Genomic DNA, 27005 nt, shown 5'->3' with positions numbered 1-27005 from the left:
TAAGCCAATTAAGTATCTGTAAGCTATTTTCAGTTCATTTAACTTAACATATTTAACTAAGTAACCATTAAATTTAATCCACTCTTCCTGATACCCCTCCTCCCTCTGGTCGCGGACTCTTCCGGTTAGGTCGCCTAGATCCGAAAAATCCATCATCTTCATCTGCCATTCTTCTATTGTTGGTAATTCTTGGGTTTCATCCTGCTGCAAAATTCTTAACCTGAAGCACTATTCTGGGTTAGCGGAGTCTGTAACCTGAAGCGTATGTAACCTGAGGTACCACTGTATTTCACAAGGTTGTTGTGAAGGAGGGAAATGGGATAACTCCCTCTATAATGTTCTGGCTTCCTTAGAGGGTGGATGGGATATAATTGCATTAAAAAATGACAAATGGGACTCGGGCGCGGCACAATTACTCCCTTCGGGTTTTGGATAGCGGCTTCCCTTGGTAGGGAACATCAGTTCAGAAGCTGACAGCCCATGTTTTATAAAATCCCTGTGGATGGGAGGGTCCATCACAGGCTCAGACAGGCCTCCGCCTGACTCATGAGGAGACGCTCCAAAAATTTCCCACCTGAAGCTCCGGTTCTTACAAGGCTGAGCCAGGTTCGTTCCAGTCTGGGGCAAGGACACATATAAAGGCTTGCCGGGCTCTCTCCCCTGCCTGCGGGCTCAGAGCGGCCGCAGAGGCAAGCGTGGATTCCTGCGGCCTTCTGCAACGATGAAGCGGGAACTGTGTTCGAGGGCCTTGACTCGCGCCTTCCTGGCCGAATTAATTGGCACGACGGTCTTTGTGTTCGTAGGCCTGGGCTCTGCCCTGCCCTGGCCCCTGGCCTCCCCTTCGGTTCTGCAAGTCGCTCTCGCCTTTGGCCTGGCTATCGGCACCTTGGCCCAATGCTTGGGCCACGTCAGCGGCGCCCATCTCAACCCTGCAGTGACCGCCGCGTTTCTGCTGGGCTCTCGCATCTCCCTTTGCAAAGCTGTTTCCTACGTCCTCGCTCAGCTCCTCGGAGCAGTGGTGGGAGCCGCTCTTCTCTATGAGTTGACCCCTCGTGAGGTCCACGGAAGCCTGGGGGTCAATGGGGTGAGTCTGAAAATGATCACTGATGGGGAGGTCGGACCTTCCAAGTGCCCCTATTTTCCAGGGTCAGTACCCCGGATTTACTGACACCGTCCTGGGTTTTGATCTGATCCCGGAATGTCCCGCTTTTCCTTAGGACGTCCCTATTTTCATCAGAGAAATGTTGGAGGGTACGGAGTTATGTGACCTTTGAGCCAAGGAGATAAGTAACTCTGCAACTTTTAGAAGACATCTGAAGGCAGCTCTGTATAGGAAAGCTTTTTTTTAAAAAAGTTTAATGTTTTATTATGTTTTTATACATGTTCAAAGCTGCCCAGAGTGGCTGGGGCAACCCCGTCAGATGGGTGGGGTATAAATAGTATAATAATAATAATAATAATAATAATAATAATAATAATAATAAATTTGTTGTTGTTGATGATGATGATGATGAATAGGCCACAAAAGGAGATTGCCAGACAGTGCACAAAGGAAATGTGCTTTGTAGGTTGAATGACAACATACAGAACCTCGGTTCTTGAACGTAATCCGTTCCAGAAGAACGTTTGAGTTTCGCAACATTCAAAAACTGAGGCACAAAGGGCTGGTTTAAAGTTCAATGGAGAAAATTGAAAAACACACAGTGGAAGCTGTTTGACTTCCAAGGTGCATTCGAAAACGGAAGCATTTACTTCCGGGTTTTCAGCGTCTGGGTTCCAAAACGTTTGGCTTCGGAGACGCTCGAAAACTGAGGTACCACTATATAACCCTGGAGTCCAAAGCACCTCTGGATTTATTTGGCTGCCCCAAATTTTCCATCTTACTTGAAAAACCAAACCTTACCTTCTCCGGTCTTTTTTGAGATGTTGCCACAGCAACATCTTTAAGTTTTGCAGTTATTCATATGGGCTTGAATTTGAATTTCGTCCATCTAATGGAAAACTTCACCGAATTCTGGCATTCCTGCACAAGCCCAGGCCCATTCAATCCTGCTGTGATTTTAAAATAAAAGAAATGCGCATTTTCTTCTGCAGATTTTGGAGACTCTTGACGGGTCACTGTAAGGATGTGCGCATCCAAGCAGGGCTTTGGGTGCCTTGGAGCAGCCATATCCATGGAGAAAGGAGCTGTGTTTCTTCTTTGCTATTATGGCTTTGCCAGAATCCTTTCCCCTTGGTAGCAACAGAAGCAGCTGCCTTCATTGACTGTCTCTCATTCCCTGCACAGTAGTTTGAGACTCTGTTGGTCTGTTTCAGTAATCTAGAGTGATGAAGAGCTCGTGCATGTGCATTTATTAATATGCTTAGGAACAACGGGAGCTTTTTGGACATCTGATTCTCCTACGATTGGGTCTGATGGTGATGTGCGTATACCAGGTGTATGGTTAGTGTCACATTCCCTCCAAGATTTCTCCAATGAAAATAAGGACCGTCCTATTCAATTATTATTATTATTATTATTATTATTATTATTATTATTATTATACACTATTTATACCCCACCCATCTGAGTGTTGTCCCAGCCACTCAGGGTGGTTTCCAACATATATAAAAAGCATAATAAAACGTTAAACATTTATTTAAAAACATCCCTATATAGGGCTGCCTTCAGGTGTCTTCCAAAGGTTGTATAGTTACTTATCTCCTTGGCTCGGAGGGGAGGGTCACAAAACTCCATACCCTCCAACTTTCCCCCCATGAAAATAGGGTCATCATACTCTCCAACATTTCTCTGACGAAAATAGGGACGTCCTAAGGAAAAGAAGGACATTCCAGGGTCCAATCAGAAACTGGGACGGCATCTGTAAATCTGGGACTGTCCCTGGAAAGCAGGGACACCTAAAAGGTCTGGCGTCAAAATCTGGAAATTAAAAGATCTACTAAAAGATAGCATCTGCTGCAACCTGCTGTCTCTGCCCCTGTGAAATGCGCAGTGTAGTGGGGGTGGCTTTGCTGAATGGCAAGAGAAATGTGCTTTGCACATGTTCAGAGACACTCCTTTTACCATTGCTTTGTGTGTTGTGGGACTGCATCCTTGCATTAAACGCAGGTTTGTGTTGGGGTGCAGAGAGCCCTGGTAAAATCTGATAGACCACATTCCCTCATGCAAAGCTGCCCTGGTTGTGAGATCTTCAGAGCAGGCCCTTCTCTGAGAGGGCCAGTATGGTGTAGTGGTTAAGAGCGGTAGTCTCGTAATCTGGGGAACCGGGTTCGCATCCCCACTCCTCCACATGCAGCTGCTGGGTGACCTTGGGCCAGTCACACTTCTCTGAAGTCTCTCAGCCCCACTCACCTCACAGAGTGTTTGTTGGGGGGAGGAAGGGAAAGGAGAATGTTAGCTGCTTTGAGACTCCTTCGGGTAGTGATAAAGCGGGATATGAAATCCAAACTCCTCCTCCTCCTCCCTCTCCTCCTCCTCCTCCTCTTCTTCTCTCGGTCCTGCCACCCTCACAGGCACGATTGGTAGAGAAGCAGGACAGGGCCTTCTCGGTGGCAGCTCCCAGACTCTGGAACACCCTAGAGAAGTTAGACTAGCTCCCTCCTTGTTGTCCTTCCACTGGCAGCTGAAGACTTTCTTATTGCAGCAGGCTTTTGGGTACTGACAACTTTTAACAAAAGCCTGGTTCTTCATAGTTTTTCTTGTAATTATCTTTATGTTCTTCATAGATCATAGATCGATAGTTTTAATTCTATTTTTTTTAATGGTTTCCCTATGTTTTTAGCTGTTCTTATTTCACCTGTAAGCTACCTTGAATCCCTGTCAAGGAAAAAGGCCGGATATAAATAATAATAATAATTTATTATTTATACCCCGCCCATCTGGCTGGGCTTCCCCAGCTACTCTGGGCGGCTTCCAACAGAATATTAAAATACAATATTAAAATACTACGCCACGTCCAGTTTTCTCAGTTTCTCGTTTTCCTGTTTTAAGTTCAGCTTTCTACATTTGTTGTTGTTATTTGATATCATGTTGTCATACTATATTGTGATTTTATGTTGTGAATTGCCCTGAGATAGGGCTGTATACAAATTTAATTAATTGATCATAGTAATAAACTGTGCCTCAGACTTAAGCCTTTGCAACCGATCTGATCAAACAGCGGAACGTTTAAATATTTCAAATTATGGCCTTCTCTCTCTCTCTCTCTCTCTCTCTCTCTCTCTTTAAAATCCCTTTGGTTAACCCCAGCCGCTGGCTTGCTTTTTCTGGAAGTGTGTTATGAGACTGAATTACCAGTCCGTCGGCAGAATCTGCCTGGAGGAGGCAATTCTAAATGCTGGGCAAAATTAAAATGAAACAGAACTCTCTCGCCTCGGCTTTGTTGTTTTGCAGAAAAGTCACGGAGGGCCCAGTCCGAAGGTTGCTTCTCTCTGTTGTTCTTCACCGCCAGTGATCTCTGACCCCGAAATCTTTGGTATATTTTTGTCTCGGCTCTCGCTAATACCAGCTTTTGCAGAGCAGACGTCGCCTCTTGTCCTTTTGCCCAGTTATGCAAGGCAAGCTGGGCCCCTCCCATGCCCTGAACCGGATCCTTAATTTTTCCTCTCCTGTTCAATTTCCATTCACTTCAACTCAAGATTCACTTTGCTGAGAACTACCCTGTGACCATGGGCGTAGCCAGGATTTTTTTTGGGGGGGGGGGGCAGGACAGGACACCCACCTGCCGCCATAACCTCTGTCTGGCTCTGTCTAGCAGACTCAGAATGAAACGTCTCGACAACAGTGGTTTTAAATTGCTTTCTTTTGACCCCGAGTGCTCAGAAAAATTGGTCAAAATCTCCAGTCATTTTAAAACTAGGACTTAAATAAAAACACCAGGGAGTACTTTTCATGTGGTTAACTAGTATATTTTGCAAAATTACAAAGAACACACCTTTTTTTCACTATGATGACAGTGGTACCTCGGGTTACATACGCTTCAGGTTACAGACTCCGCTAACCCAGAAATAGTACCTCGGGTTAAGAACTTTGCTTCAGGATGAGAACAGAAATCGTGCCCTCGCGGCACAGCGGCAGCAGAAGGCCCCATTAGGAGTAGACCTCTAGAATGAATTAAGTACTTAACCCGAGGTACCACTGTATTACTATTTAAACTAAAACTAGTTTTTTTGGATTTGCTGAAAATCTTATTTACCACTGTATTATTATTTAAACTAAAACTAGTTTTTTTGATTTGCTGAAAATCTTTTCTAAATCTTTCCCTAAAAAAACTTTGGTCATCCTCCCCCACAAAAGCTCAACAACTTTGGTCAATCCTTTTTAAAAATATATATATATATATTTGTTATTAGGAATTTGAACAAAGCATATTATCTTACAAGATACCATCCTTAATTTTCCCCCCTGCCAAGGAGTCCAGTTCACTTTGTTGCTTCTTTAAGTACTTAGTAAAAGGTTCCCATTCATCTTTAAAGTCACAGTGACCCTTGTCCCATAGTTTATGTGTCAGTTTTGCCCATTCTGCATAGTCCATCTGTTTCTCTTGCCATAATTCTTTGGTCAATCCAATGGGTAGGTAACTGCCAGTTTATTTATAGTGGGAGTAGATCGCAGTCTGTTGGAAGTTGGACACCTCTGCCGTACCCCATGTCCTCACTGCAGCCGATGGTGCTACGTTATGGAAGCGGTTCACTGTGTCAGCCCCTCGCAACCCACTCAAAAGTCCACCCGGACAGTCGAGTAGACCTTCAGCCTCCAAAAGTGCAGTTAGGGACATTTCTCACCAACGTGCCCTTCTTTTCCAGCCCCAGAACACCACGTCGGCAGGACAGGCTGTAACCATTGAGATGTTCCTCACACTCCAGTTGGTCCTCTGCGTCCTTGCGTCCACCGACAGCCGCAGGACGGATGTTGGCTTCCCAGCATTGTCCATTGGATTGTCAGTCACTGCAGGACACCTCATAGGGGTGGGTATCGGGGAGAGAGAGACGCATGGGTCCCTCTTGTGAAAATCAACCGCTTATATCAAAACGCTTAGCTCTTCCCTCAAAGATCCTCAGTTGTAAACTTGCAATTGGATCTCACATTTTAGGCTGTGGTTTGTGGCAACTCCAGTCCAGGGTCTTATCAACGCTGACCTTGGCGTGGAACAGGGTCATTCATATGTGTGTGTGTGTGTGTGTGTGTGTGTGTGTGTGTGTGTGAATGGTGCCACAGACACCCGCCAGGTGGGTTATGAGGGGGTCTGCAGATCACCAGATGGGAATCATCATGCTTATCAGGGAAACTGAGTGAACAGGAAAGCCTTAGCTATGGCAGGCGCCAGAGAAACCATATGACACAAATTATGTAATTTTACATGGATTTTTGAAATATAATAATAATAATAATAATAATAATAATAATAATAATAATAATAATAATAATAAATTTATACCCCGCCCATCTTGCTGGGTTTCCCCAGCCACTCTGGGCGGCTCCCAACAGAAGATTAAAAACATGATAAAACAAGCATTAGAAACTTCCCTGAACAGGGCTGCCTTCAGATGTCTTCTAAAAGTCAGATAGTTGTTTATTTCCTTGACATCTGATGGGAGGGCATTCCACAGGGTGGGTGCCATTACCGAGAAGGCCCTCTGCCTGGTTCCCTGTAACCTCACTTCTCGCAGTGAGGGAACCGCCAGAAGGCCCTCGGTGCTGAACCTCAGTGCCATTATTATTATTATTATTATGGAAGAGGACGTCCCTATTTTCATTGGAGAAATTTTGGAGGGCATGTATTCCTTCCCTCCTCTCAACCACCTCTTTGTGTTTCCCTAGATCTACTACACTGGCTGCTCTATGAACCCGGCTAGATCCTTTGGCCCAGCTCTGGTCATGGGGAACTTTGCTAACCACTGGGTAAGAGAAGACTCTGCCTCTGTTCTGAAAGAGATGGGATGAGGAGCATCTCTCAAAGCGAGGCCCTTGCAGCTAGACCCACACAGCAGCTGCTGGCAAAGTCCTAGCCCTAGCTTTGACCAAAGCATCCTTTCCTTCTCTCTGCACAGATTTTCTGGATTGGACCGCTAGCTGGTGCCATCGTAGCCATGATGCTGTACGACTATCTTTTGTGCCCGCAACCCAGGAGCACAGCAGACCGAATTGCCATCCTCAGAGGAGACCGTGATCCTGAGAAAGAAGCCGAGCATGGACGTCAGAAGAAGCAGTCCTTGAAGACCTACTCTGTCCACACCCTTCCCAAGCTCATCGACACTGATGATAAGGCTTGTGGGTTGGTCTCTTAAAGGGGACAGGCTCAGCCTTCTTGTTTACGCGGTGGGATGGACGCTGCAGCTAACCTTACGCTCAGGATCCAGCTCTGTGGACTAGGAATGCCTCGCCTTTGTCTCACCTCCAAACAGAGGATTGGGTGGGAGAAGGCACCTTCCTTGCCCATGTGACTTTTCAAAACGCTGCTTGCTGACAGGCTCTAGCTGTCAGGCTTCAGGGAATCCCTCCCCGCACCCCCACCCCTTGGCAGTAGATAAGCAGAACAAAGGAAAAGGAGTCTTCTTACCAGTTAGAAACTTTAATGATCACAGCGAGAACAAAGAATCCATTTCCTAGGAATGGCGGTGCTCCCAATTAAGGGTTCCACCCACTTCCTCCCTACTCACCCATGTCACTACCGCATCTTGTAACCTGAGCTCGTAACCACTGTGCTTTCTGTGCTGCCACCTTATCTACTCCTCTTGACCTTGGGCTGAGCGGATGGATGCTTTCCAGAGACAGCGAATCTGTTCGCTCTCTCTCTCTCTCCCGGTGCATCTTCTCTTAGCTGTTCCCCATCCAGGATTTCCCAGCTTCTGCCTTCTGAACTATGCCCCTCTGCAAACCACTGTTCCAAATCTATACTGTCCTTCTGCTCCTGGGAAGATTCAGGATCGGGGGGAGGGGTGGCTCCGAACTATCCTCAGTGCAGCCCTCCTCAGCACGGTCCCCGACACTAGCATAGGAAAATCATGATCTCAGGAGGGCACACCCAGGGGGGTAGCTAGCTGCTCCAGGACCCGGAGCAGCGGGGACGGGGTGAGCCGCCCAGGGGGGGTGCCATGGCGATCCACCCAGGAGGGCAGCACGGCAAGGAGCCCATGGAGTCCGCCTGGTGGATGCAAGCCCCACGCTGCCATTTTGGGCAGCGCGGGGCCCCGAGCCACTGTGTCCCTCCCAGGAGGGACGCGTGGCTCGGGCTCGCTGCAGACAAGGCCCCCCCCAGTAAGTGCCGCCCCCCACGGTGTGACATTTTGTCACCCGCTCAGGGATGACACCGGGGTGGGCCACAACCCCCCGCACCCCGCTTTGTACACCCCTGGGCACACCCACACTAAAAACCTTATTGTGGTTTTGAATTCATTTTTTAAATTGTCGTGGTTTTCATCAGCAAATTCTGGGAATGAACATCTCGGCTGCCCTCCTCTGCCCACGTTCCAGCTTGTCAATATCCTTCTTAAATTGTGGCACCCAGAACTGGACACAGTATTCTAGTTGTGCTCTTCAGGCACCCAGTAATTTACTAATATCATTTGTATGAAATTAATATGCCGATCAGAAGGTTGGCGGTTCGAATCCCCGCGATGGGGTGAGCTCCCATTGCTCGGTCCCTGCTCCTGCCAACCTAGCAGTTCAAAAGCACGTCAAAGTGCAAGTAGATAAATAGGTACCACTCCGGCGGGAAGGTAAACAGCGTTTCCGTGCGCTGCTCTGGTTCGCCAGAAGCGGCTTAGTCATGCTGGCCACATGACCCGGAAGCTGTACGCTGGCTCCCTCGGCCAATAAAGCGAGATGAGCGCCGCAACCCCAGAGTCAGCCACGACTGGACCTAATGGTCAGGGGTCCCTTTACCTTTAATATGTCTGATTAATTCTAATTACGGTATCCTCGGCATGCTTTTCTGCTCCCCCTTTCTCTGCATCCTGTGGGTAATTTCTCTTTGTCCCTTTGCTGTTGCTTCTGTATATCTTGATGGTGGACTTTTAAATAGCCCATAGCAGCTTCAATTGCTGGAGTCTTATTGCCTTCTCTCTTTCTAAGCAGGAGAAATCTGTTCCCCTTTGTATCCTGAGGGCACTGGAGGTGCTGGGCTCTTAATAAACATCTCGCCCAAACAGTCTAGTCTCTCGCCTCTTCAACACAAGCTTCCATTGCCATAAATTCCTCTTTTCATCTCGCTTTCCACTCTTCCTGACCTTGCAATTTCTCATGATTGCCGCTGATTTGAGGCAAGCAGCATTAAATAAGATGTATTTCAGCAATAACAGACCCCTTGTATTTTTCCCCCCCTCGGCTAGAAGATACAGAAAAGATAAAAGACAGAGAGTGAATATTTCTGTCTCAGCAATAATAACCTTGTCAATCTTGGTGTCTGCGGCTCAACAGATGGCAAAAATCCCTTCTGTTCAGAGCTAATGGGCAAGATTTTATTAAAAGCCTGATATTTGCGAGAAAGCCTGCATGTCTCTGTGTGCCTTTGTGGGCTTTTTAAAGACAACAACAACCACCACAAACCCAGAGATTTATGTACACCGGGCTGGAGTGCAAGCAGAGGGTTTATTACAAATGGCTCGAATTTGGTGGTGCATATCCTTGCTTTATCCCCAGATCTCATTCCACTGATGGATGAGCTGCGGAGATTAAACAAGAGATTGTTGAGGCAATTATAAAGAGAGGAGAAATTGCTGTACTACTGACAGCAAAGCCCCTGGCATTGATGGATTCCACATCTCCATTTGGGTCAAAGCCTTTATCCCCAAACGTCTTTTCAACGCCAGGACTCAGTCCTGGAAAAAGTGGTGCAATAATCAAGGAGCAAGCCTCTTGCCATGTACAGAGCGTATTGCAGTCATCAATGAATAACTGCAGCTAACCACATCTGGACTTCTTCTTCTTCTTCTTCTTATTTATTTATTTATTTATTTATAACCCGCCCATCTGGCTGGGTCCCCCCAGGCACTCTGGGCGGCTTCCAACAAAACACTAAAATACAATAACCTATTAAACATTAAAAGCTTCCCTAAAGAGGGCTGCCTTCAGATGTCTTCTAAAAGTTTGGTAGCTATTTTTCTCTTTGACATCTGGTGGGAGGGCGTTCTACAGAGCGGGTGCCACTACTGAGAAGGCCCTCTGCCTGGTTCCCTGTAGCCTCACTTCTCGCAATGAGGGAACCCCCAGAAGGCCCTCGGTGCTGGACCTCAGTGTCCGGGCAGAACAATGGAGGTGGAGAGGCTCTGGGTTCCAATATAGTTCCAATATACTGGGTTCCAATATAGTTCTTTCAGGACTGGTGTTATATGGTCTTGGCAGCCACTCCCAGTCACCAGTCTGGCTGCAGCATTCTGGATTAATTGTAGTTTCCGGGTCACCTTGAAAGGTAGCCCCACACAGAGTGCATTGCAGATTTATAGTAAATGGTTGCTTATTTCAGGGTCTTTCTTAGTTGGATTTGCAGATTTTTTGGGCTGGTTTTGTGGCAGCTTTTAGTCAAACACAAGAAATGCTCGATTTATCGAGTGGTACTATTACTTCCCTTGATTGGTGGACGATGGACTTCTGTAGATGCAGCCTAGCAGTGCCAGATTTACGTATAAGCTAAACAAGCTATAGCTTAGGGTCCCACTCTCTTGCGGGTGGGGGGGGGGGGTTTAAAGAAAAACAACAACTGGATGTACATTTCCAAAATATAAGATAAAAAACAAATAAAATAAAACCAACATACAGCAACAGTGTTTTGTGTTGTGTAGGCTCCTATGATGTAAGTAATGGGCCCTGCCTGCCAGCCGGCTCCCTTAAATATCCCTGGTTTGCTCATTTCTATATATAGGGTGCCTACATTCTGCAAGTGCAAACGGCTTTAGATACCTATTAGGTCCATAAATGACCATATGGCATATATTCAACACACAAAAACAGTGACAATTTGTTGTTGACAAAGGACAGCTGGATATAGAAAGGGCCCCATTCCCTTCAGTAGCTTAGGGCCTCATCAAACCTAAATCTGGCCCTGGGATCGACCCACTGCCTTGATCTCCTGCAAATACTAAAAGTTACCCTAGCCACAAATGCGTCTGCGTTATAAGGAGAAGGAGAACGCTGCTGCTAATCTCATAAAACCCTCCGGTCAACAGCTAGACTAGAGTACAGCAATCTCAGTCGCCCACGTGCTCCTCCCCATGGGGGCGGCGCTCGACTGCCGATTGGATACGACGCGGAGCTGCCCTCCGGTGATTGGCGGCGTCCAGTTAGGATACTTCGGAGGGTTCTATCCGCGCCGCGTTCCAGGACATCCGCTCGCCATGGCGCTGGTCCCTCTCGCCTGGCTGGCGTCCGTGGACTTGGCGCTCCAGTGGGGCCTGTGGGCGGCCGCCGCCGCGCTCCGCACCGAGAAGTTCTTCGACCTGGCGGGTGAGCGGGGATTTCGGGGCTCCGGGTCCGACCTGGGATGGATCACGGCGTGGGATCTGCTGGCGGACCTCGTGGGGAGCGATCTGGGCGCTGCAGGGCGGCTCGTGCGGCCGCGCTTCCCCGTGCTTTTGGACCTGTTGCAGCGCCCCTTTCGCTGCTCTGCCCGCCTCTCGCATCTGCAGGTTTCTTCTGCGAGAAACCTTGCTTTCCAGTCCATGTAAATGCTCATTAACCCCCCTCGGGATGCGATTAATAAAATAAATGAAATAAATAGAATTAAACCGCCAGATCCCGCTCATTCCCTCCCCCCTTTCTTTTTCGGAATCAAGGCTGTGTAGCTAATAATAATTATAATTAATTTATATGCCATCCACAGCAAGAAATCAAACATTAAGAACTTCCCTAAACAGGGTTGCCTTCAGGTGTCTTCTAAAAGTCAGATGGTTGCTTATTTCCTTGACATCTGGTGGGAGGGCGTTCCACGGGGCGGGCGCCACTACCAAGAAGACCCGTTTGGGATGGCAAGTAACACAGGCACAGTTTAAAAAAGCAAAAGGGGGAAAGGTTGTTAATAAAATCCACAGCCACCTTTATTCAGGCCAGCCCAAATGACACCAAATAGTTAGCAAGCTCTTCCGGGCAAAAAATGTTACTTTTTCTTTGCGGGCCCCTTCAACTCTTCCCTGTCATCAGCACCCCCAGTTTCTCTGGGGTCCCCCAAGAAGCAAAGAAGGATGCTGAGAATTGCATCCACTGACTCACATTGATTAAACCTGCGCTCCAGGCATTGTTATTTAAAGGACTCCAAGCCTGGTTAAGTCAAAGAATTTTGCTAGCCAAGGTTATAAAGCACCAGGCCCTATTGAGTGGTTTCTACAAGAACAAGCCTTTGCTGACAGATCAAAATAAGTAGGGCTGTTGGGAGGGATCATATTGTCTCATCAGCCAAGGGGGAAATTAATCCCTTTTGTCCCTGTTGCCTTTGGGCTTTTAGAGCATATGATATACAGTGGTCTCTCGGGTTAAGAACTTAATTTGTTCTGGAGGTCCGTTCTTAACCTGAAACTGTTCTTAACCTGAAGCACCACTTTAGCTAATGGAGCTGGCGCACGATTTCTGTTCTCATCCTGAAGCAAAGTTCTTAACCTGAAGCACTATTTCTGGGTTAGCGGAGTCTGTAAGCTGAAACGTCTGTAACCTGAAGTGTCTGTAACCCGAGGTACCACTGTATAGGGTAGCATGCTGGAAGCTGATGTGGAAGGGAGCAAAGCCGGATTTAGGGCAGTGAGAGTGGTTCTGTACAGGGTGCCAAGCTGATGGGGTGAATAATAATAATAATAATATTTATATGGGTACCTACTCAAAGTTAGACCCTGGTCAGACAGGCAGCTAAGTTGCCACAACTGTGACGTAGTGCATTGAGAGCATGCACTTCTAGCAAGAGGGCGCCAAATAAATATTTACAGTGCCAAATTTTGCCCTCACTCAGCGCACCATTTTCCCCCCAAAACAGTTTTCCAAAACAGCGCACCGTATTACCAAAGCCCTCCCCTGAAGGGAGACTTCCAATAACCAGGGGTAAACGTCACAGAGGCGAAGTTGGTGCAATGACAACTTGCATTGCAAGGGAGTTGGACTAGATGGCTCTTGGTACCCATGCCAGTTTCCCTCTTCCAGCTTTGACTTTAAAAGGTATGAGCAGGTGTCCTTAGAGCTGGCACCGGGAATTTATCGCCCTCCTCATGTTGCCGAACTACAGTCCCAACATCCTTGATTTCTGGCCCTGCTTGCTAGAGCTGATGGGACATTTAGCAGACTTGGAGCCATTGTATGGGGGTGAATATGGGACACGGGTGGCGCTGTGGGTTAAACCACAGAGCCTAGGACTTGCCGATCAGAAGGTCGGCGGTTCGAATCCCCGCGACGGGGTGAGCTCCCGTTGCTCGGTCCCAGCTCCTGCCAACCTAGCAGTTCGAAAGCACAAAAGTGCAAGTAGATAAATAGGTACCGCTCCGGTGGGAAGGTAAACACCGTTTCCGTGCGCTACTCTGGTTCGCCAGAAGCGGCTTAGTCATGCTGGCCACATGACCCGGAAGCTGTACGCCAGCTCCCTCGGCCAATAAAGCGAGATGAGCACCGCAATCCCAGTGTCGGTCACGGCTGGACCTAATGGTCAGGGGTCCCTTTACCCTTTACCTTTATGGGGGTGAATATTGCCTAATCTGTATGGTATACCACTTGCACACAAATAACTAGCTTCCCAGCCGCCCCGTGGCGCGATTAGCGATGCCGCTAGGACTGGAAAGCTTTTAGCTCCCAAACGCAGTGTGTTCAGCTCTGTCAGAGGCCTATTGTAACTGAGGCCAGATCATAGTATTGGGGGGTTGTGGGAAGTCTGTGCAGCCCTCTCCTTAGAAACACTGAGAACCTCTGTACCCAAACACTTAAATTATGTTCATTTCTTATTATTATTTTCATCATAATCAGCTGTTGGGGGTGGGGTGGGGTAGGCAGGCCGGAATATAAGAGTAGCATTCAGATTCCAAAAAGAGAAAGCACTACCGTGTTTCTAAGACGGTAGCTCTATAGAGCAAGCACGCCAGACATCAAGTAGAAGCTGCAAATGGCTAATATCTGTAAGATAGCGATTAGATGTAGTGGAATATGAAACAGTAGTATTCAGTCGCCGCTACTTGGGTGGAGAGAATATAGCATCCTCTTACTCATGGGTAGGCAAACTAAGGCCCGGGGGCCGGATCCAGCCCAATCAACATCTAAATCTGGCCCGCGGACAGTCGGGGAATCAGCGTGTTTTTACATGAGTAGAGTGTGTCCTTTTATTTAAAATGCATCTCTGGGTTATTTGTGGGGCCTGCCTGGTGTTTTTACATGACCAGAATGTGTCCTTTTATTTAAAATGCATCTCTGGGTTATTTGTGGGGCCTGCCTGGTGTTTTTACATGACCAGAATGTGTCCTTTTATTTAAAATGCATCTCTGGGTTATTTGTGGGGCCTGCCTGGTGTTTTTACATGAGCAGAATGTGTCCTTTTATTTAAAATGCATCTCTGGGTTATTTGTGGTGTATAGGAATTCATTCATTTTTTTCTTCAAAACATAGTCCGGCCCCCCACAAGGTCTGAGGGGCAGTGGACCGGCCCCCTGCTGAAAAAGTTTGCTGACCCCTGCACTAAAGGAGTTTATTAATGCTTCCCTGCTACAGACCTTGAGGATAGCTCAGTACAAGGATGGAGAATTGGTAGAGCATGAGACTGTTAATCTCAGGATTGTGGGTTGGAGTCCCATGTCAGGTGAACTCTCCCTGCATTGCAGTGGGTTGGACTAGCTCCTCACGGTCCTTTCCAATTCTACAATTCTATGAAATGCAAGGCCTGTATCACACCAGTGCAGCATTCAAGAGCCCCCGTGATGACTTTTGCCTGTTTTAGCTTCTGATGTTGCTCTTTCTGCCCCTCTAGGAAGCGGGACATTCATCTTGCTGGCACACCTGAGCCTCAGATGGGGCAATGCACAGCATCTTCGGCAGCAGGTCCAGACAGGGCTGGTGACTATTTGGGGCCTCAGGTGAGTTTCCAATGAGCTGTGTATTCGTTTCAGAGGCAGCGATGAATTTGAGCCAATTCCACGATGCATCACCTCGACTCGTGTGCCTGCAGCCAGGAGAGCCTGATGGAATTGCCAATGAATGCTATTCTGGGGTTAACAGTCTTGATGGAACTGAATGTAAAAATCAAAGCACTGCATTTTTAAATTTTTTTTTTAAGGCTTTTAAAATCCAGTCACTTCTTACCGATTGATTTCCTCTTCAGCCTATGGCTGCAGCTCCAGCTATGATCCCACACAAGTGGGCTGCATTTATGTTGTGATTTTGCACAAGTACAGAAATACAAGTAGGGGGTTGGGTTTCCCAAGAATCTTAGCTATCTTGCTGTGTTGCTTTTTTTAAAATGACAAAAAAGGAACAAATTTCTAGCCCTTATAGTTGTCAAGATACGTTTGACAGTGTGTGGACAATGCCTATTTAAAATCAGAGTTGCTGTTCGGTGCAATTTTCAGTGGCGGCGGCAGGGCTCAAGTTTTCTTCAAAGGTTCTTATCCCTCCCAGAAGCAACATATTATTTGTAACAGTAAAAATGCCGAATAATTACGCACAATCAGATGGATTTGCTTAGTTTGTTCAGGTTGCAGCATTATTCTTTAGTACAGGTTTTTGATTTTTAAATGCATTGCATATAGCTTTCCCCATGACTTATTTCCATGCCAGAAATGGCTTTTTCTCCTATATTTGTGTTTTATTAGGCTTCTGTTGAAACAGAAGACCAGAGTCACCAAAATGTGGCAATCACAAAGCTGCAGGCACTGCCAGCTGTTATCTGAGGCCTAGGAAGGCTCTGGTTGATTCCACGTAATCATGAACACCATTTCAAATATGTTCAATTATCTCTGCTATTCTCAGGTTGGGGCTTTTCCTCTTCCTACGGATCCTGAAGGAGGGACATGACAGGCGATTCAACGGCGTCAGAGAAAACTCCGGCACTTTCTTCCTATACTGGACAATGCAAGGTGAAGGCGTAGATAGTTTGGAACTGAAACCTATATCCCCTCACCGGTGAAATTTGGCCAGAAGCATTGAACAAGTTAACTTACACATGCTTAGTGTGCCATGTGATTTATTTATGGGCTTAAAGAGATGGTTCCACTAACTTTGAAAGCCCTAAAGACTACAGCAATGTGCTCTACGTGGGGCTACCTTTGAAGGTGAGTCAGAAACGGGACTTCCGGAGGCGGCGCGAAACAGCAATGGCGGTCCTCTTTGCGTTGTGAAGAGGGGCTCCGCGAAAAAGGGTCGTCCGCTGCGGCAAAGCGGAGACCCATTAAGAAAAACCGCAGGCAGAGCGAGCCTGCGGCCGTGGGACTCGGCGGGCGCCTGGAGCCCCCCCAGAAGCGGGGAAGGAGCCTCGTAAGAGGCTCCGGAACGTGAAAGGGGGAGCGGCGCTGTGAGTTCATCGCTCTTTTCGTGGAAGCAAAGCCGCGCTGCTGCTGCTGCTGAGCGCTGACCTTTCTTCTTGAAATTATCGGATTTGGAGCAACATACCCGTGAGTAAGGGACCTAAATTTTCTAACTTAAATTGAAGAAATTCGGCTGAAAGCGGGAGGCGAGTAACAGGAAGTCCGCCTCCCGACTCTGCTAATTAGATCAAAGCAAGGGCTCGGAAACGAGCTGAAGTATTTAAAAAGGGATTGTAAAAGTGGAAAAAAGGGTGCATTGAGAGATTCTGCATTTTGAAGATAAAAAGGAAAGAACTGTGGGTTGTATAGACTTTTTTTTTCTTTAGAACCATCCTCCAATTTCTGGGCTAAACGGGGCTGAAAGAGATAACCCCGTCATCGGGCTGCCAGTGTATAGAAAAAGAACTGTCAAACTGCTGTCAAACTGACGACATTGTTGCAGAGACCGAAATTGTCGCATAGACTGAGATACTAACATTAAACATTGTTGCATGGACCTGTATCGATACTTTATGGCTGGATTTTAAGAGATTAGAAGTTCTGGAAACCTTCCTTTTGTGTTTGGGAATTATAAAACTCAATATGGCGAATTGAGGAACTTCAATGGCGGAAAATAGTTCCTTTCTTTTTTGAAACTTTGAAATACTCCCCCTATAGGACTGTGGAAATATAGTTGCATGGGAACTGAGCTTTATTGAAACTTTTTGTGGTTCTTTTTATTTATATTTGGGACTTGTTTTTCCCATGGGATAAAAGACCATTTGACCTTGAACAGAGGCAGGTGTGGAATGAGCGGCACAGGGAGAACAAGAGCAGCTAAAGCTAAAGATAAAGAAAAAGAGAAAAAATCTGGGCAACTTTTGCAAACAACTTTAACTCATCACCGCAGATCATCTGTCCCAACTGTGCTGACAGCACAGGAGGTGGAACTAGTGCAGCCTGCTGCAGAAGACATGGCAACTGGAGGATCTGAAGCAGTTTTAAAACAAATTTTGGAACAATTGGCAGTTTTAAACCAAAAAGTGGACAATCAAACATCAAAGATTGACCAAGCTACATCCTCTATTGGCAAATTAACTGAACAGGTTTCGCAGCACACTCAGGCAATTGAGAAATTGCAAGGAGCTACGGCAGAAAACTATAAATTAGCTGTGGAAGCCAACCAAAAAGCAGAACAGGCGAACTTAAAGGTGGATGAAATTAAAGGAGAGGTAAGACCTTTGAGAAGGCAGGTAGGGGAACAACAAGCCTACCTGGCATTGGTTGAATTGAAAAGTAAAGATAGTAATCTCAGGATAAGGGCTATCCCGGAATTGGAACAAAATAATTTAGAGGGATTTTTGACACTTTTGTTCTCCAAATTCTGGGGAATTGAGGAAGAAAAGGACTTTAAAATTGTGACAGCCTTTAGACTGGGAAAATCAGTAAAGAAAGACAAGCCCAGAGACTGTTTGGTTGCTCTGAGATCAAGAGAAGAAAGGGATAAGATATTAGGCCTACATTTTAAGAAATCTTTGGAGGTAGAAGGCAAAAGGGCCGAAATTTACAGAGATATACCCAAATATCTCTTGGAACTTAGGACTACCTATATAGATTTGACCAAATTGTTGAGACATAACGGAATTCCTTACAGGTGGGAGTTTCCACAAGGACTTTCATTTACTTACAAAGGAAGGAAAATAAAGATTAAATCACCTGAAGACCAGCAGAAGTTCCTACACGACCACGAGGAGGACCTGCAAAAAGGAGCTGCAGCTTCTTGGCCTCCACCACCACCGGGACCATCTCCAAGAGTTATACCACCAGGATCAGGACCAGCATTACCTCCCCCGGGATCGGGAGGAAGCTTAGATACCCCATTGTAGAACCCGTCAATTGATTCAGGATGTCTCTACAGCTTCTTAGTTGGAATATAAATGGCGGAAACTCCCCGGAAAAAAGAAGGAAAGTCTTTCACATCTTGAAAAAGGAACAACTGGACGTTATCTGCCTACAGGAAACACATGTGACAAGGCTCCATAGAAAAGTGTTAATTAACAAAAGACTAGGCCAAGAATTTATTTCTTCGGACAAAGTTAAGAAGAGAGGAGTGGTGATTTACGCAAAGGAGAGCCTGTCACCGAAATTTTTATTCAAAGATGAATATGGCCGAATTTTGGCGATTGAAATACAGACGCAAGGAGAAAAAATTTTGATATTAGGAATATATGCTCCAAATGAGGGAAAGTCGGAATTCTTTAGGAAGCTGCATGAGACTATGCTGGATTATTTGGACTATAGCAACATCATTATGCTGGGTGATATGAATGGGGTTGTGTCTGTAAATATGGATAAGTCACAAAGTGCCAACATATCGAAAGACGGCAGACTATCCAAAACTTTTTTTGAAATGACAGACAATATGGACTTAGTAGACATTTGGAGGGTTAAGAACCCTCTAGGGAAAGAAGGGACTTTCTTTTCTGAAGCTCATCTGACATGGACACGAATCGACCAAATCTGGACAACTAGAGGACTGGCACCTAAGACTAGAAAAGTGGAAATCTGCCCAAAAACCTGCTCCGACCATAGTGCTTTGAAAGTGGAATTGAGACTAAACACAACCGGCTCTTTTAGATGGAAAATGAATGACACTTTATTAAGAGATCAGGAGATTGTGAAGAAGGCCCAAAAAACTTTAAAGGACTATTTTGAGATAAATTTGAATACTACTGTGGAAAAAAGAACAATCTGGGACGCAAGTAAAGCAGTCATGAGAGGGTTTCTAATACAACAAAACACGATTAAGAAAAGGCTCTGGAATGAAAAGAAGGAGAAGATATTGGAGAAAATAAGAGAAGGAGAGAAAAAACTAAGATCTAGGCCTAAGTCGAAGGACGTGTTAAGAGAAGTGAAATTCTTCCAGGCGCAATATTCAAAACTGATAAACCAAGAGGTGGAATGGAAAATTAAACAAATGAAACAAAGATCCTTCGAATCGGCTAATAAGTGTGGGAAACTGCTAGCTTGGCAGTTGAAAAAGAGACAAAAGCTTAATACGGTTACAAATCTAGAGATTGAAGGGAGAATGGTTCAGAAACCCGAGGAAATCAGAAAGTGCTTCCAGAGGTACTTCAAAGAACTTTATACACAAGGGCCGCAAAAAGCCTCAGAGGTGGATCAATTTCTTAAAACTAATGGATTACAAAAAATACCCCCGGAAATGAGAACAAACCTGAATTGTAATATTACACAGCAAGAAATTGAAAGTGCCATTCAAAATCTTCAACTTGGCAAGTCCCCAGGCCCGGACGGTCTAACCTCCAAATATTATAAAGTTTTAAAGGACTATTTGATACAACCTTTGATGGAGGTTTGCAACCAGATAATGGAGGGAAGGAGGGCACCGGAAACGTGGAAAGAAGCTTTCATCACATTGATACCTAAATCAGAGACTGAAAAGACCCAACTTAAGAACTACCGCCCCATTTCACTCCTAAATGTGGATTACAAAATTTTTGCTGAAATCTTGGCAAATAGATTTTAAAAAGTACTAAATGAAGTGATTCACAAGGACCAGGCTGGCTTTCTCCCTGGCAGGCATTTGTTTGATAACACAAGAAACATCATTGACATTTTGGAACTTCTACAAACAAATCTGAACACGAGAGCGGTTTTGATCTTTGTGGATGCAGAGAAGGCCTTTGATAATATTTCTTGGATGTTTATGAAGAAAAATTTGGAAGGGATGGGAGTGGGGCGGGGGTTCGAAAATGGTATAGAAGCAATCTATACAGAACAAAAAGCTAAATTGATAGTAAACAATGTGGTGACAGAGGAGTTTAAAATTGAAAAAGGGACACGCCAGGGGTGCCCTCTATCCCCCCTATTGTTTATTTCAGTTCTGGAGGTGTTGCTAAATATGATTAGAAAGGACCGGTTGGTCCAGGGAATTGAGGTCGGAGTGAAACAATATAAACTGAAAGCATTTGCAGATGACTTGGTATTAACACTTCAGGAACCAGTCTCCAGCACTAAAAGAGTGTTAGAATTAATTTCTGATTTTGGTCGGGTGGCGGGGTTTAAGTTAAATAAGCAAAAAACCAAGGTTTTAGCAAAAAATTTGACAGTTACAGAAACAGATGAGTTCTCCAAAGAAACGGAGCTGAATGTGGTTAAAAAAGTAAAATACCTAGGGGTGTACTTGACCTCCAAAAATTTGAATTTGTTTAAAGATAATTATGAGAAATGCTGGTCAGAAATTAAAAGAGATTTGGAAATATGGTCAAGATTGAAACTCTCCTTGTTAGGCCGAATAGCCGCTGTAAAGATGAATGTATTGCCGAAAATGTTATTTTTGTTTCAGGCCCTACAGATCGTGGACAAGGTGGAATGTTTTGGAAAGTGGCAGAAGGATATTTCTAAGTTTGTTTGGCAGGGCAAAAAGCCCCGAATAAAGTTTAAAATACTAACTGATGCGAAAGAAAGAGGGGGATTTGCCCTGCCAGACTTGAGGCTATATTATGAATCTGCAGCCTTCTGCTGGCTGAAAGATTGGATTTTATTGGAGAACACTGACGTCCTGGATCTGGAAGGGTTTGACAATGCGTTTGGGTGGCATGCATATTTGTGGTATGACAAGGTTAAAGTGCACAAATTGTTTAAAAACCATATTGTCAGAAGAGCAATCTGGAGGGTCTGGATAAAATACAAAGACTTATTGGAGAGTAAAACTCCGAGGTGGCTCTCACCGGTGGAGGCCAAGGCACGTAAGAGACCCAACATGGAGGCCCATTGGCCTAAATATTGGGAAATAATTGAAAAAACTGGAGACAATTGGAGGTTGCTAAGCTTGGAGAAATTGAAAACTAAGGTACGAGATTGGTTGCACTATGCGCAAATTCAAGAGGTATTTAAAATAGATAAAAAAGTTGGATTCCAGGTGGAAAAATCGAAACTAGAGACTGAATTGTTAGAGCCAAAAAGTAAATTACTTTCGAGAATGTATAACTTGCTGCTCAAGTGGAATACACAGGATGAGACAGTTAAATCCGCTATGATAAAATGGGCTCAGGATGTGGGGCATAACATTATGTTTGCAGACTGGGAAAGGTTATGGAACACCGGTTTGAAATTCACGGCATGCACTGCCTTGAAGGAAAATATTATGAAAATGATATACCGGTGGTACATGACCCCAGTCAAGTTAGCCAAGATATATCATCTGTCTGACAACAAATGTTGGAAATGTGGAGAGGTGGAAGGGACATTCTTTCATCTCTGGTGGACCTGCCTGAAAGTGAAGGCCTTCTGGGAAATGATCCATAATGAACTAAAAAAGGTATTGAGATTTACCTTACCTAAAAAACCAGAGGCCTTCCTTCTGGGCATGGTGGACCAGAGAGTGCTTAAGAAGGACAGAACCTTCTTCATGTATGCTACCACAGCAGCAAGGATCCTGATTGCAAAATACTGGAAGACACAAGATTTACCCACGCTGGAGGAATGGCAATTGCAGTTGATGGACTATATGGAACTGGCTGAAATGACCGGCAGAATCCGAGACGTGGGAGAAGAAACAACTGAGGAGGACTGGGAAAAGTTTAAGGACTATTTGAAAAAACACTATAAGCTGTATGAATGTTAAAAAAAAATGCACCTTTCAGGAAATTCTAGCTTCAGCAAATGTAAGTTAATGAAATGAAAATTAAGACACAAGAAATTCAGAGGTAAAATAATGAAATAACTTTATTGTGTTTAATATAAAACATATAAGAATTGAGCGATAGTAAAATTGAAAATAGGGAACATGATAAAATGGAAGCTACAATAAGTTTTGAAATAAGTTAACAAATTGCTGATGCTTTACAAGACAGAGAACGCAGGGTTCGGAGGATGTGGGGAAGTCCTATAGGTTAGATGGAAAAAGAATATGGAAATTTGCTATTTATATCTTTTTATTTTTATAACCACTTTTTATTCTTTTTTCTGTATCTTTAAAAAAGCAATAAAAAATGTTTAAAAAAAAAAAATGAAGGTGAGTCAGAAACTACAACTAATCCAGAATGTTGCTGCCAGACTGGTGACTGGGAGCGACTGCGAGGACCATAAAACACGGGTCCTAAAGGATCTACATTGGCTCCCAGAACGTTTCTGAGCACAATTCAAAGAGTTGGTGCTGTCCCATATAGCCGAGGGAGTTTCTCCACCTCCATCTCTCAGCCCGGACGCAGATCTAGCTCTGAAGACCTTCTGGCTGTTAACTTCATGGCGAGAAGTGAGGTTACAGGGAACCAGGCAGAGGGCCTTTTCAATAGTCACACCCACCTTATGGAAACCCTCCCATCAGATGTCAAGGAAATAAACAACTGCAGTGGACGCTCGGGTTGCGACCGTGATCCGTGCGGGATGCACGTTCGCAACCCGCAGCATCTGCAACCCACAGTGGCGCGTCTGCGCACATGCGGGTTGCAGTTCAGCGCTTCTGCGCATGCGCGACTGCCAAAACCCGGAAGTAACCCGTTCCGGTAATTCCGGGTTTCGGCGGTCCGCAACCCGAAAAAATGCAACCTGAAGCGTCTGTAACCCAAGGTAGGACTGTATCTGACTTTTAGAAGTCGCCTGGAGGCAGCCTTGTATAGGGAAGTTTTTAATGCTTGACATTTTACTGTGCTTAATGTTTTTAATTCGTTGGAAGCCACCCAAAGTGGCTGGGGCAACCCAGGCAGATGGGCAGCATGTAAATAATAAATTATTATTATTATTATTATTATTATTATTATTATTATTATTATTATTATTATTACTATGAATGGGTTAGGTCCAGTAACCCTTGTTAGGAGCTGCCTGCTGTAATATGGACCTTTCTGGGAATTCAGATCAAATTCCGAGGCCAACTCAGGATAGCCACTGGGTGAATGCAAGATGGTTTTTATTTAGCTCTGGAATGCTCTTCTCATCAAGATCCATCAGGCTCCCTCTGTGCCTTTTCCTTAAGCAGTGGAAGTCACTGTTGCTTTGATGGGCTTTTAATGTACAATGTCTTTTCGTTCCCCTGCTGCTGGCTTTCAGTGCTTCACATCTTTTAGCTTCACCCTAGTTGTTGTTTCTCTTAGTGGTGCTTGTCTTTAACAATCAGAAGCCAGAACTGAGCAGGACTTGCGTCAATCGATGGGTCTAGTGTGCCTTAATGTTCTGGAGAGCACCTTCCAGTTGGTTAGCAGAAGAGGGGTGGGGGGAACCTGTGCCCAAGCAATCACATTTATTCAGATCGCAGAATTTAGCTTACAGAATATATCAGAAGACATAAAAAGGTAAAGGTACCCCTGCCCGTACGGGCCAGTCGTATCTGACTCTGGGACTGCGTGCTCATCTCGCTTAAGAGGCCGGGAGCCAGCGCTGTCCGGAGACACTTCTGGGTCACGTGGCCAGCGTGACGAAGCTGCTCTGGCGAGCCAGCACCAGCGCAGTGCACGGAAACGCCGTTACCTTCCCGCTATAAAGCGGTACCTATTTATCTACTTGCACTTAGGGGTGCTTTCGAACTGCTAGGTGGGCAGGAGCTGGGACCGAACGACGGGAGCTCACCCCGCTGCGGGGATTCGAACTGCTGACCATGCGATCGGCAAGTTCTAGGCACTGAGGTTTTACCAACAGCGCCACCCGTGTCTCTGTGATCAGAAGACATAGGATGCACTTGAACATATACAAACCAGGCCTTTGCTAAAATAATGGGACTTTGGACTTTAAGGTAGAATGTGGTGACATTTTAAGAGGAAGAAGATTATACATTTTTAGGTGCCGGGCAAAAACGTTCCATTTTAACCAGCCCCTTTGGTTGATTTGATTGACATTCTATGCCCTTTTAAAATGTGTTTTTTTGGGGGGGGGTTATTGGGTTGTTGTATTTATTTTGATTATATATTTTGTGGTTTTATATTTTGATTATTTCTTTTGGGTGAACCACCCTGAGATCTCTGGATATAGGATGGTATATAAATTCAATAAATAATAATATTTCTGGGGGCAGCTGCTAAGTTACAGGCCTACAGCACAATTCTACTCAGGAGTAAGATGGAACTTGCTCCCAAGTAAGTGCGCAGTCTTGTCTGCCCTGTTGTTTTTGCAAATGTATACAGCCTAATCTATCCTGGCTTCATGTTTTGACAGGTATATGGGTGTTTGTAACATTGCTTCCCACTCTGTTGCTGAACCTGGAGAAACACCAGAAGCCCCTTGGATTCTGGGACTATTTTGGATGGAGCATTTGGGCCGTGGGGTTCGTTACAGAGGCTATAGCTGACCAACAGAAGTGGCATTTCAGAAGCAACCCTGACAACGCTGTGAGTAATGGCTGTGAGGTTCTCTGCTACATGATAGTTGGCTTTAGGGAGCCCTTGGCTATAGGCGGAGACGCAATAGGACACAGGTTCTCAGTGCTCATAGGCAGGAGGAGTTTGTACACTAGGACCAGACCATGTCATTACCAAGGAGGCATGTTTAGTCGTTCTCTGAAGATCATCCCTGTCTGCTACTCTGGTCCTGACCAGAAGGATACAGGTCTCAACAAGGGTGCCCCACATGACCTTAAGGTGGTGTTGTGCAATGCCAGAGACTAGATGTACAACTCAACTGGTGATGTAACATGATTTGCTAGTCTACCTAGATGTAACATGGTTTTATCAGTTTGAAGCATTTAAACCAATCAAAAGCTAGCTTTTCTGGCAAAGCAAGAATCAAAGACACAGACCAAACAAGAGGAAAATAAATCTAAAGGTAGACATGGTTCCAACTTCTTTACTGTTCTTACATTAATAATAGCTTGCAGAGCCACCCAAATAAAGCTTGGGCTAAGAGACAACATACTCGCATCTCTGTACTGAAATACCTTTTCATTAATGTAGGATGTCTAAGTGTCCAATTAGGAAAAGCTATGTTCCCACAAAAAAGGGACACTTCATTAGGCAGAATCTTGCTTTGGAAATCTTAGCCAATCAAGCATGGGGAGATTGGCTCTTTGTGATAACAGCAATCCTGCTAATAGGGATGCTAGCTTTGGAATTGGCAATGCATATTAGTTGCTGAAGGTAGCTAGGCAGGAAAAGAGACCCTGCTTAGTATGTGGGTATTCACCAGTATTGATTTGGATAAGCCGACTGAATTCTGCACATATATTCAACTAGTGAATTTCTTTCGTAGTTGGAACCAGCTATGGAGTTAGGCTGCACAATAAAACTGACACTTTTTATTTTAAAATCTCCCTAGGGGAAGTTTATCCAGAGTGGCCTATGGGCTTACAGCCGTCACCCCAACTACCTGGGCGAGATCTTGCTGTGGACAGGACTTTTTGTGTCAGCCACCCCAGTACTACGTGGCTGGCAATACTTCAGCGTCACCTCACCGCTGCTGGTGTGGTTCTTGCTCAATTTTATCAGTGGGATTCCAATCCTCGAAAAAACAGCCATGAAGAGATGGGGGAAAGAGGCGGCGTTTCAGGCTTACTTGCAGAAGACTCCCGTTCTGTGGCCTATCAGCTTGAAGTGATCAGAGAAACACTCTTTGGGACATTGAACACAAAACAGCTGTAGCACAGGAACCATTTTAAATTGTACACAGCCGTGGCGTTTGCGTTTAGCTCCCAGGCTGTTCTCATGCAATGGCTTAAACCACAAGTTTTCAACCTTTCTGAGTCCACGGCTCCCTTGACAAACTGCGTTCTTTCTAAGGCTCCCCTGTGGGGAAACGTGTTCTGAGCTGCGGGAGCCCAGTTGTGTCACCCCTTGCCTGCAGAGCTGGCAGCCCCTCACCCCTTTCAAACACTCTCCCTTCTGGTCTCTGAGCCGCCCCCCGCCCCAAAGAGAGGTGTCTCCTCATGCCCAGGGGCCTGGGAAGAGGATGCTCCCAGCCTTAGCAGCCTGAGAGACTTGCCAAAGGTGAACATGGGGCAGACAACTTAACTCACCTTGAGAGGCAGCTGTGGGCCTGCATGAAGGCTCCCCTTCGGTGCTGGGCATTGCACACTAGGGTGGTTCATAAAAAACTTTTTTAAAAATGCCTGCTCCAAAGGTCTTATTTTACCACACTAGGGACGCGGGTGGCACTGTGGGTTAAACCACAGAGCCTAGGGCTTGCCGATCAGAAGGTCGGCGGTTCGAATCCCTGCGACGGGGTGAGTTCCCGTTGCTCCATCCCAGCTCCTGCCAACCTAGCAGTTCGAAAGCACATGGCATTTCCATGCGCTGCTCTGGTTCACCAGAAGCGGTTTAGTCATGCTGGCCGCATGACCTGGCCACATGAGCTGTATGCCGGCTCCCTTGGCCAATAAAGTGAGATGAGCGCCGCAACCCCCGAGTCGTCTGCGACTGGACTGAATGGTCAGGGGTCCCTTTACCTTTACCTAGGGATTATATAGCTATATCTGAAATTTCATGCACATCAGTTAATATCTTGACCCTGCTCCACTGAAAAGCATTGGGCGTTCAGTAGGGCAGTTCATAAAAAACCTTTTTTGGAAAAATGCCTCACTGGGGATTATATAGCTGTTTCTGAAATTTCAT

The 27005-nt window shown here is 45.6% G+C and overlaps 2 protein-coding genes across 2 annotated transcripts; both read left to right on the top strand.

The window, feature by feature from the left end:
* The first annotated feature begins 627 nt into the window (after window positions 1-627).
* On the top strand, window positions 628-8074 carry LOC310839950 (aquaporin-5-like). Its single transcript, XM_083729075.1, has 4 exons — window positions 628-1084; window positions 5806-5967; window positions 6821-6901; window positions 7051-8074. The coding sequence occupies exons 1-4, from the start codon at window positions 722-724 to the stop codon at window positions 7285-7287; spliced, it is 843 nt and encodes a 280-aa protein (XP_083585201.1). The 5' UTR covers window positions 628-721; the 3' UTR covers window positions 7288-8074.
* Window positions 8075-11256: 3182 nt separating this feature from the next.
* Window positions 11257-26132, top strand: LOC310839954 (uncharacterized protein). The gene is made up of 5 exons (XM_083729080.1): window positions 11257-11440; window positions 14919-15024; window positions 15917-16023; window positions 24619-24791; window positions 25714-26132. Exons 1-5 carry the CDS (start codon window positions 11332-11334, stop codon window positions 25990-25992), a joined length of 774 nt encoding a protein of 257 aa, XP_083585206.1. The 5' UTR covers window positions 11257-11331; the 3' UTR covers window positions 25993-26132.
* The last annotated feature ends 873 nt before the right edge of the window (window positions 26133-27005 follow it).

Source organism: Podarcis gaigeae (assembly GCF_964106915.1).
Source record: "Podarcis gaigeae genome assembly, chromosome: 2".
NCBI lineage: Eukaryota > Metazoa > Chordata > Lepidosauria > Squamata > Lacertidae > Podarcis > Podarcis gaigeae.
This window is presented reverse-complemented; position numbering and strand designations above follow the sequence as displayed.

What these genes read in the sequence shown, in the direction of transcription:
- LOC310839950 (XM_083729075.1), top strand. Translation starts at nt 722, where the DNA reads ATGAAGCGGGAACTGTGTTCGAGGGCCTTGACTCGCGCCTTCCTGGCC. An exon ending in GAAGCCTGGGGGTCAATGGG is followed by an intron (nt 1,085 to 5,805) that starts GTGAGTCTGAAA and finishes CTTCTTTTCCAG; the next exon opens with CCCCAGAACACCACGTCGGC. An exon ending in GGAACTTTGCTAACCACTGG is followed by an intron (nt 6,902 to 7,050) that starts GTAAGAGAAGAC and finishes CTCTCTGCACAG; the next exon opens with ATTTTCTGGATTGGACCGCT.
- LOC310839954 (XM_083729080.1), top strand. Translation starts at nt 11,332, where the DNA reads ATGGCGCTGGTCCCTCTCGCCTGGCTGGCGTCCGTGGACTTGGCGCTC. An exon ending in GAAGTTCTTCGACCTGGCGG is followed by an intron (nt 11,441 to 14,918) that starts GTGAGCGGGGAT and finishes CTGCCCCTCTAG; the next exon opens with GAAGCGGGACATTCATCTTG. An exon ending in CCTATACTGGACAATGCAAG is followed by an intron (nt 16,024 to 24,618) that starts GTGAAGGCGTAG and finishes ATGTTTTGACAG; the next exon opens with GTATATGGGTGTTTGTAACA.